General features: G+C 51.1%; 2 protein-coding genes and 1 long non-coding RNA gene across 3 annotated transcripts in view; 1 reads left to right on the plus strand and 2 right to left on the minus strand.

Annotated features, from left to right (window-relative positions):
- CHD3 (chromodomain helicase DNA binding protein 3) overlaps positions 1–216 on the plus strand; it is a 35,061-nt gene extending 34,845 nt beyond the window's left edge. Inside the window, exon 39 of the mRNA XM_010571415.1 lies at positions 89–216. Within this exon, the coding sequence (XP_010569717.1) occupies positions 89–216 (128 nt within the window). The remainder of the gene's footprint in view (positions 1–88) is intronic.
- A 637-nt stretch (positions 217–853) lies between these two features.
- CCDC81 (coiled-coil domain containing 81) lies at positions 854–6,762 on the minus strand. The gene is made up of 5 exons (XM_010571416.1): positions 6,439–6,762; positions 6,039–6,124; positions 5,542–5,666; positions 4,950–5,058; positions 854–941 (listed from the first exon to the last, which is right to left on the minus strand). Exons 1-5 carry the CDS (start codon positions 6,760–6,762, stop codon positions 854–856), a joined length of 732 nt encoding a protein of 243 aa, XP_010569718.1.
- Positions 6,763–6,989: 227 nt separating this feature from the next.
- Positions 6,990–7,735, minus strand: LOC104834245. The gene is made up of 3 exons (XR_774602.1): positions 7,647–7,735; positions 7,363–7,424; positions 6,990–7,055 (listed from the first exon to the last, which is right to left on the minus strand). It is a non-coding gene; the product is annotated as an uncharacterized LOC104834245 (long non-coding RNA).
- Positions 7,736–10,919: the final 3,184 nt, after the last annotated feature.

Genomic DNA, 10,919 nt, shown 5'->3' on the forward strand with positions numbered 1-10,919 from the left:
CCGCTCGTCCCTGGGCGTCACCGTCACCCATGGGGATGGTGACTGGGAGGCTCGCCGCTGTGGGGACGGTCACCTGTCACGGTCGTAGGGATGGCCGCGGTCATGGACAGCATGGGGATGGTCAACTGGGTGGTCTTGGCCACCAGAAGTCATGGGGACAGTCACTGGTATAGTCATGGGGACGGCTACAGTCGTGGCCACCATGGGAATGGTTAGCCGTGTGATCGTGGCCTCCAGCGTGGTCATAGGGTTGGTCACCAGCGTGGTCAAGGCCGCTGGCCATGGCCACCATGGGGATGGCCGCCAGCTTGGCCATCGGTGCTGCCATGGGGACCGTCATCCCGGTGGTCACAGTCATAGGGATTGTCACCAGCAGAGTCACGGGGACAGCACAGCCACAGTGACCAGTGTGACTGTGGTGGCATCACGAGGGCAACCGTCACGGCCATGGTGACCTAACGGCCTTTGGGGACACCATGAGGCCCTGTGGGGACACCGTGAGCCCTTTGGGGACATGATGTGACAGCTGGCTGCTGCCTGGAGGGGGTAAGGGACAGACAGAGGGATGAGGATGGGGATGGAGGAACGAGAGGACAGAGGGACAGATGGACAGATACAGGGATGGATGGATGGATGAAGAGTATTGGGTACCAGAGGATGGACAGACAGATGAGGTGAGGCGGGAGGAAGGGAAGGGGGTGGGGGGGTCTGGGTGGGTGTCGCCCATTTGCGGTGCTGTGCTGGGCCGGCGCTGGGTCTAAAAGCACCCAACCCCTTCCCAGGGGATCCAGGCAGCCAGGAGACCCCGTTGTCCCTGTCCCCATGTCCCCAGGCATCTGGGGACCCCAGCTTCTCAAGCCCTTGTGTCCCCAAGTGCCGTCCCCATGTTGGACCTCCTGGGGTCCTTTCCAACTAGGATGATCCCAGGGGATGCAGGGGTTCTGTGGGGGGGACAGAAGGAGCTCATCGCAATTTTCTGGCCCTTAAGCCCCCCCCAGGGTGCTCACCCATGGGTTGCAACAACCAAAGATGGTTCATCCCAGAGTTCCATCACCATTTGGGGTGGTCAACCCTGGGAGAACATCCCACCTTGGGGTGGTTAACCTTAGGGCGCAGGAAACAGGGTACCCAACACCCTTGGGGTGGTAAACCCCAGGGTCCCATCAGTCCTTGGGCCCCTCACGCTCAAAGTCGTTAACTGTGAGGGCTCATCACGCTGGTGATCCATCAACGATGGGTGGTTAATCCTGGGGGGCCATCAGCTGGGACCCAGCGACCCCTCCCATACCTGGGTGGCCAGGACTGAAAGCTGTTGGTGGCCACCCCCCAACCTGCCCTTGGTAGCCCCTTCACCCCACCAACACCGGGGCTCTGCGCTTGTTCTACCACCCAACCCTCACCCTGCAGCCCCCCCCCCCCCCCCCCCCCCCCCCCCCCCCCCCAGACCCCACTGAGGTCTCCCATGCTGCACGGCGGTCGTCTCCCCTTGAGCAAAGATGGTCTCCCAAGGTCACCCCTCGAGGCTGAGGGTCACCTCAGCCGGCATCCGATATCCGCAACGGGGTGAGTGATGTTTTATATTAGATCTAAAATGATATTGTGTGATAGCAACATTTATATATGCAGCTTTGGCTTAATTAAGTGTAGTAAGTAGTAGAGTGTTTGACCACCGTCGAAATTATCTTCTAAATCATCATCTAAATTATCATGTAAATCATCATCTAAATTATCATGTAAATCATTGTCAAATCACTGTTTAATTACCATTCAATTATTGCCTAATCACCATTTGATTAGCGTTTAATTTTCATTCAATCATCGCTTCATTAGCCTTTGATCGTCGCTTAATCGTTAATAAAACCCCTTTAGTTAACCCTGCCAACGATGGCTTCTCTCAATAATTCACCTCATCGGCGTAGCCGGCAGGATGGCGGATTCGACCGCTGACGATTTACGGCGGCACGGAGTGAGCCCTCGTTGGAAGGTGGGGATGGAGATTATTTGGGAGGACCCCGACCAAGAACTTAGCCAGGAGAATGGATTAGATGAATCGGAATAATTTTATTATTAAACCTGAGGTATCTGCTGCCAACCGCAGAAATACCGTGAAGACCATTCCACAGAATCCCCTTCAACTGGCTGATGTGCCGGGACAATGCAGCGACGTGGCGCATCGCCGTCAGTGGAGACGACCGTATTGACTTAGACCAAGACGAAGCGGACGGCTTTTGAGGACCGGGAGCATCCTCGACCGAGGGAGCAGCCCCTAACACCGAACCGCGCTCTACCACGTGCCGAGTGGCGTTTTGGGTGGGGGGCAAAGACCCTTGGGATGGCGGCGGGGAGCCCACTGCTGTACCAGTAAGACCATTAAGTAAGTGAACTTTCTACTGCCCCTGTAGACCCTCAAGCCATGAGACTGCTGGTAAGGGGAGCCCTTGCTGTCTTAAAACCATACCTCATTGCAAAAAAAAAAAAAAGGGAGGAAATAAGGCAAAAATAACACTCAGGAGGGTCAAGATGGCCAACCCAACCTCCGCCCCCTCCCTGCCTGGGCAGAATTGATGCATGGCATCGTCAATCATAAATCAATGTTGCGGTGGTTATAACTGCCCTAGCAAAAAGACAAATTCTCTCCCAGACGTGCTCCCTGGATAATTCTCCAGCGTGGCCAATAAAAAAACCAGACGGGAGATGGCGCTTAATCATAGATGCTAGAAAGTTTACTGCAGACATCGCTCCTCTTGCAGATATTGCTGCATGAACCGCCACCTGCCAAGCAGCCGTTCGCCCCTGGATGGCAGCACTTGATGTAAAAAAAAGAAAAAAAAAAAACAAAAAACCAACACCCAAACCCATGTTATTTATGGTGCTGCTGCAGGAGGATAAAAGAAAATTCCCTTTTTTCTGGGATGAGATGGAATTTACTTTGAACAGCCAATAAGCTGTTCACTACTATATTACATACTTATTCACCCACTATAGCTCAGGCAGTGCTGGCTGACCAGTTGCAAACTGAATTTCTCCAGAAGTTTAAGTTGGAATTGTTTAATAAAACCTATAACGCTGACTTAATAATTCCCCTGCGATGCCACGGCTTTGAGATCAGCCCAGCATGGTCCTGGAAGGGGGTGGTCCTAAGCCAAAGGTTTCTGTGAGGCTGGTTGGATTCCGGGATTGATTACGATGGATTTGGGAAGGAGAACAGCAGGAGACACGAGTGCCGTAGGGCTGGGACTGGAGATGGACCTTCTGGAAGCGCAGGTGGCCCACGGGATGGGCAAACGGGGCACCTACTTGAAGGATTTCATAAACAGAGATATAAATTGGATATAAATAGGGTATAAATCGGATAAACTGGGAGATAAATGGGATAGTAAAGAGCCCTGGCTCTACCACAGGTGGAAGTATAAAGTCCAGCCCAGCAGAGCTGGGCTCAGCCTTGCTTTCTCTCCTTCCCTGGTCCCTTATGGCCCTGGGTGAAAGCTCAGGTGCCCTCCGTGTCTCCCCAGCTGCACTCGCATCCTTCCCTGTTCCCTTCCAGGGGCGTTCAGATCTTCACCCCATTGTCCCAAAGGGCCCAGTTGCCCTCCCTTGCCCAAAAAAAGCAGATTCCTTTCCATAGCAGCCATGGAAAAGATTCCCAAGGGAAGGTCCTGCAGACGGCCCCTCGGCTTCCAGGAGCACGTTGGGCTAATGCCGGAGCCACGGCCAACTGTAAAACCTCTTCTCCCCCTCGTTCATAATTAAAAAAAGCCAACACTCTTCTGCAACATCTCTGTTGGTTTTATTCCTCTTTTTCCTGATCATTCTAGCCAGGGCCTCTCCGGTCGAGGAGAGCATCATGTTGAGCTGGTCTCCTCGCCCATCAGTTGGGTCAAACCAAGAGATGTTCATTGAGGGACACCTCAAGCAGGCTGGCCTCAGAGCTCCGGGTCTCTAATACCACCTTCGGAGGTTGTTCCAGCACTGGCCAGAATTTCTCAAGCCTAAACGTCACTATTTTGGCCATTTTGGTCTTGGTGACGGCCGTCTGAGCACCTTGTAGGCGGGCTTCTAGAGCAGGCTGGCCTCAGAGCTCGTTGCCGATAATATGGCTATTACCGGTGTTTCGAAGGTCAAGGCTCCCCGAGGATGGGAGGGCTTGGCTTTCACCCTCTTCCTCACTGCCATTTCAGCAAGGATTTGATCCACTATTCCTTCTTCTCCGTGGCTCTGAGGCAGTGCTTGCACTTGGCTCTGCTTTGATGTTTGGCCTTTGAGCATGGATTTGCCCTTCGGACGGCTGGTCACTGGCTGCTTTTTGGCAGAGGAGCCCTTTGGGATCTCTGACCGCTGCCTGGAAGGACACGATGGGTTTGGGGCCGCTCAGCCAAGGATACCCCCTGAGCTGGGACCCTTGGCCGACATACGGCGGTCCCTGTGTCCCCAGGCCCCACGGAGGCTCTTCTGAAGTGCTGGAGAAGATCCAGCCTTGTGAAATGGGGGGGTTCCTGCCATCCCCATCCCACCCCTCCGGTGGGATGTTGGGCAGCGATGAAGGGCGAGTGTTTGGGGCTGGGGAATGGGCTCTTGCTGGGTCAGAAAATCATAGAATCAGAGAATAGTTGGAGTTGGAAGGGACCTTTAAAGGTCCGTCTAGTCCAACTCAATGCCCCACCATGGTCAGGGACATCTTCCAGTAGGTAGGGTCACTCCAAGCTCCAACCAACCTGACCTTGAACCCTTCCAATCATAGAATCAGAGAATGGTTGGGGTTGGAACAGACCTTTGAAGGTCCATCCAGTCCAACCCCCACCCCTTGCCATGGTCAGGGACATCTTCAACTCGATCAGGTTGCTCAGAGCCCTGTCCAACCTGACCTGGAATATTTCCAGGGATGGGGCACCTACCACCTCTCTGGGCAAAATGACCCCATGCACACACCAGCCCTGAGCCTCCAACCTCACCTGACCCGCGACTTCTTCCTCTTCCTCGGCCCTGTGATTTCCCAGAACTGTGGTATTTCAGCATTAACCGCGTCTGGACTAACAGGAAAGGGAAAACCAGGAGATCCCACTGGAAGCAGGAAAGAGAGATCTCGTCAGAAGAGCATTGCTGGGACGCTGTCGGCACCACCGACACCCAGGGGTGCTCAGGCCTCTTCCCAAAATATCGAAGAGGGACGTTCTGCTCCCCTTGCAGTCACCATCGTAGCCTCGCACTCTCCCTGACACCGGGTCTTGCCCCCATTCCCCATTTCCAACCTAATTTTCCGACTGCATCATCAGCTCCAGGTTTGGGAACAAGGAGCTGGGTGATGCCGGGGAGGTGACAGGGACTCTTTTTGGGGGAACATTGCTTGGTGGGGAGAAGGGGGCCTTGGATCACCATCCTCCATTTTGGTGAAGCTAACGAGTCATTAGGACAAAAGGCTGTGCCGAGCTGGAGTGAAGCTTTGGCACAAGTTGGAGCCGTGTGACACTCAACTCTGGTGATTGTCCCGTCAAATGACAGAATTTGGTTGCCCATGCTATGGAAAGGAGCTGGGAGCTGCTTTACCTTTCCTGCCTTGTCCAAAAGGTGACCAGTGGTCTCTTCTCACTTTCTTGTCCTCACCGGGGCCTTGTCTCGAGGTCTTGAGAAGATCCCTGGCCAGTGGTTTGGGCACAAACTCCATTTCAAACCTGGAAACAAGGAGAAGAGGCCGACATGACCCAGAGCATCACCAGCCTTTGCCGTGATCGCCTGCTCATGGGCGGATTTTGGCATTGCCGTCCATCGTTTTCCCAAGTCTACCGTGTGTTTCCCAAATCTACCATGTCCCGACCCCAAGGACAGTCCTGGGAAATGGAGTCACCTGGCAAAGAAGTCCAGGCCACCGTGGGAAAAAAGCGTTGCCTAAATTCATCTGTCTTTCCCATCAGATCTGCCCGATGGGAGCGACTACGACGTGGGGACATCAATGACAGTCGCTGCCTGGTGTCCCTGTGGGAGGACACCCATGGTCACAAGGAGCAAATGCATCAAACAGCAGCTACGGCCGCCAATGTACTCACTCGGGAAAGATGATGACACGGCCAGAGGAGCTCAGGCTGGCCACGGGCACCACTGGGGACACCACCATGTCCAGCAGCTGGGGGACCTGCAATAGAGGAACCCAAAGATGGTAGGAGGTCTTCGGCGTGGCCAAGGCACTCAATATCAGAAGAGCCCAAAGACGGTAGGATGTCCTTGGCACGGCTGAGGCACTCGATATCGGAAGAGCCCAAAGACGGTAAATCGTCTTTGGCGTGGCCGAGGCACTCGATACCAGAGGAGCTCAAGGCAGCGAGAGTTGGTAGGACCGTAACTCTCGTCTGGACCGAGCGGCTGCCCACGTCCTGATGGGCCACGTGCAAGCAGTGCTGGGACACTGCCGTGGGACTGCCCGTGCCACGGAGAAACCAAAATGCTCACCTTGAAAACAGCTTTTCCCAAGTTTTCCTTCCCGGACAACGTCTCCAGGAAGCTGTAGTAGAACTTCATTTGCACCCTCCTGCCTTCAATGAGCAACACCCCAATGTCCGTCAGGGCAAGAGCGATGTTCTCCCCTTTCCCCAGGCAGTAAGAGAGCAGGGATAGGGTGCCTTGGATGCAGCTCTCCGCTTTCTGCCGGGACACGCAGGCGGCTGCAGCCACCTTGGTGTATTTAAGGGCCTCCAGCTCTTTGTTTCCTGGAAAAACCACAAGAGGGATGGAGACGCTTACCCAGTGACCCTTCTGCAGGCGTATTGCCATCATTGCATCGCCCAAAAAAACCCCCAAAAAACATTTTTGGACCTGGTCTGCAGAGGGGGATTTGCTTTAGAGAAGCATCTCAGACCCAGGGAAGGGATGCAATGGCCGCGCAGCCAACCAAGGGTTTAATCCACCGTCTTACCAGGCAGGTAGGCTTTGTTGTCCGTCAGGTTGTGGACGTTCACAAGATTCCTGGCCAGGTGAAAGATGGGCTGCTGGATAATCACAGCCTCATCTCCAACCTGGACCTGTTTAGGGACAGTATCGAAGGAGCCGAGCGTGGGAATCCGGACTCCCTGCAAATGGAAAAGAAGGGTTGAAGGGTGACAACTGGCCGGACGGAGAGTTGGAGGTGGCCCTGTCCAGGGACGGTGCTTCAAGGTTGGATCCTGCCTGCTCCTGCTGCTGGGACAGCGGGGAGAACTTTGGGAAGCAGCCCAAGGGTCTCCAGCGACCGGGATCAGCCCTACAGCACCACACCACCTACCAGAGGTGCTACCACCCTTGCACAAGCCCTGTTTTTCCATCAGTGGGATTTTTGGGATGGGTTTCCTGCTTTTGGAGGAGGGGAAGAGTAACTGCAGGGTCATGGGGACTCCCCACCTTGTGCAGCAAGAGCTGTTCTTGAACGTAGCCGGCCACGGCGTCCCAGATGGCTGTTCGCTCTGGAAAAGAAAGGAAAATCGGGTCACGCTTCATGTCCACCAGCTCTCAACCCTCCAACAACCCCCAAGCCGTGGTGAGGTGGCAGATCCACCCTCTCATCACCGTCCCCGGTCCCAAATGGCGACGGCCCTGAGATGGCTGCAGTGCCGAGCCTTGCCCACACGCAACGCCGCAACCGTTGGTCATCGCAACGCTCCGGCGGTGGCTGTGGACGGCTGTACCTTCAGCGGTGATGCTGGGCATAATGAAGGCGTGCTCCATCCCGTCCCAGAAGTTCATCTTGGTCTGTCTCATGCCGGCGAATCACTCCTTAGACCAACAGCCATGTAGGAGCTCATCCCGGCGTTCGTCCTACATCCGTAGGGTGCAGGACCCACCACCCTGCGGCTCCTTTTATATGCCCCCCCCCCCCGCCGCCACGCCCCCGGCCCTTTGTGACACCGTGGTGACACGGCCGCTGCTGATTGATGGGCTGGTCATGGGGATATGGCACCCACCGACCTGCTGCACTCTGTGATGGGACTCCCATCCACTCCTTCCTCCATGTCCCGTGTCCAGCTAACGTATGCCCATGCTGTCTTGGCCCCCGAATCCTCTGCATTCTCCTCAAACCAGCAGACAGCATGTTGGGAAAATGCTCAGCCATCCCCCATTGGGCAAAATCCTTCTTTTAATCCCCCCTGTTGCCATGAACACCGGTCCTCAGGCTACAGACCCTTCAGAGAATCATAGAATCATAGAATGGGTGGGGGTTGGAAGTGACCTTGGAAGGTCCATCTAGGTCAACCCAACCCCCCGCCATGGTCAGGGACATCTTCAACTAGACCAGGTCGCTCAGAGCTCCGTCCAACCCGACCTTGACTGTTTCCAGGGATGGAACAGTTAGATGATAGTTATTTTCATTTAGTCTTAAAAGAAATAATACAGTATTTTATGGAAGTGGGCAAAGTACAGGAATTTTGGATACACGGGACTCTCATTCCACTCTTTCCTTTTCTAATTTGCTGGGAAATGAAGAATAGTTAGGGATGACAACACCAAGGTGAGGTTTGCCCCTTTAAATGTGTGTTTAGCCATAAAAGTAATTCTTTTAGTCTCGTAAGTGTGGCATGTTTAAATAAAAACGGCCTGCATGATAAAAAAAACCAAACCTATTTTAGTCTTATCGAGAACGGTACATTTAAGTAGAATTGGAACACGTGAAAAATAACAGTTTTAGTCTTGTAGATGTGGTGTGTTTACCTAAAAATGGCATATATGGGGAATAAAAAAAAAAAATGTAAGAAAAGGGGAAAATATGGGAAATCAAAAAAAAAAATTGGTCAAAGCAAACACAGAAGGCACCCACCTTGGGTTCTTTCCCGTTGTGATTCTTTGAATATGTGTAAAAGGCGCCCGGCCCCATCCATCGAGTGCACAGCTCGTACGCTGAGCCTCCAAAGAAGCTGCAGATATCTGCTCCTGGCTGAAAATTTTTAAAAAAACCTACATCTGATGGCAGAACTATACATTTTTGTTAATAAAGATAGTTGAAATTTAAGGTAATAAATCAGGAGCTTACACAAAATATTCCAAAGAGATTAAACTCCATCATACCTGCAAAGAAAAAAAAAAAAATTCAACAATAATTAAATAATAAAATATATTATTTAGTCTGGTGAAGGTTGCGTAGACCATACAACTCAGGATGAGAAAAAGAAAAGAATTTCCAAAATTCCTTCTGGAAAACTGGTTCTTAAGAAGCAAAGCAGCAGATTTTGGGCAACAGGGAGAGGACGATGGGATGAATTTGAGGACAATGTGGGTAAGCAGGTGCTCAAACTCTTGCAATCAATCAAACCCAATCCTTATATAAGCTGTGAAGATAAGAAGATGGAAGAAAAGGCGATAAGAAGAAAAAAAAGGTGATAAGAAGAAAAAAGAGGGATAAGAAGAAAAAAAAGACGATAAGAAGAAAAAAGAGCAATAAGAAGAAAAAAGGGCGATAAGAAGAAAAAAAGGGCAATAAGAAGAAAAAAAGGGTGATAAGAAGAGAAAAGGTCAATAAGAAGAAAAAAAGGGCGATAAAAATTAAAAAAAAGGGTGATAAAAAGAAAAAAAAAGGTGACAAAAAGAAAAGGTCAAGAAGAAATTGGCTGTAAATTCCGATTGCTCAACTAAGTAGCCCATTTTGGCTCAAAAAAAAAGTGATTATTAGGAAGTAAACCAAGAAAAAACATGGAATAAATCAGTTATCGGTTGTGTCGACGTACCGATGATGGATTTATCGAGCTGATTCCTGGCCGCCGGGGCGTCCTGGCCAACATCCCGACCTCTTTCCGCTCCTGGAGTGGGTTGAACGGGCGACGATGACGCCTCGCTCCTTTGTGACATTCCATGAGGCACTGGGAATCGCACACGGGAGAAGAAACCCAACGGGATGAGAACGAGGATAATCGGAAAAGGTCTTAATGCGCAACTCGGCAAATAAACCTGAAGTCAAAATGTTCACTATGACCCACACCTCGGCAGAAACTCAGAATTAAGCGTCAACCGATGCGGTGTTAGAAAATTAATTGGCAAAGCGAGGAGGCGCTAAATTAAGGATTTCCCATTAAGGCTAATGACTTTATGGGAAAACGGAAGAGTAGCCCAACTTGGACAGGTTTTTAAGGGTTACAGGGCACGTTAGTCCGTTATGAAAATAATTAATTACAATTTGCAGCAAGGATTAAAAAAAAGATCCTGCCAGAATTCAGACCAAGGCAATAATAAGGGCAAAACCAGACGTACGGGGAATATCGGAGCTGTCAGCGTAGCATTAGGTGCCAGAAGGGGATCGGAAAGAAAAATAAGCTTTTGCTTTGTAATTGTCACAAAGGAAATAATAAGATTATTTGAAATAGCCAGCGTGGGTGTGGCTATGAATGATGATATTAAATTGACATTTTTGTCTCTGAATGGGAACGGGCCTCACAGTGAGGACGAACCAGTTGACGGGACGTGTCTTGGCACGAGCGAACCTTTTGGGTTGATTTTAGTTGGCTTTTGCGTTAAGCATGAGAGTGGTGTGGTTTAGGCCAGGGGTTAATGATTATTCAAGGATGGTATTGAAGGGAATTTAATTTTTTTTTTAGTTTTTCTTTTCTCCCCCATTCAAATAATCAATAACGTATTTCATTTCCTTAAAGAAGTCTTGGACCACCATGACAAGATACCTATAAAGATAGCCTCGTCAAAGGCAAAAAGAAATGTCAAAAAAACAAAGTAAAGTAAAAAAAATTAACCGGGTGTCCTGGTTTCAGCTGGGAGAGTGTTAATTTTCTTTCTAGTAGCTGTTCTAGTGTTATGTTTTGGATTTAGGGCGAGAAGAATGTTGATAACGCCGATGTTTTCAGTTCTCGCTCAGTAATGTTTAGACTAAGTCAAGGATTTTTTCAGGTTCTCACGCTCAGCCAGCAAGATGGCTTGAGGGACACAAGGAGTCGGGAGGGGACAGAGCCGGGACACCGAGC

This window comes from Haliaeetus leucocephalus, unplaced genomic scaffold, assembly GCF_000737465.1.
Source record: "Haliaeetus leucocephalus isolate CR32 unplaced genomic scaffold, Haliaeetus_leucocephalus-4.0 Scaffold326, whole genome shotgun sequence".
NCBI lineage: Eukaryota > Metazoa > Chordata > Aves > Accipitriformes > Accipitridae > Haliaeetus > Haliaeetus leucocephalus.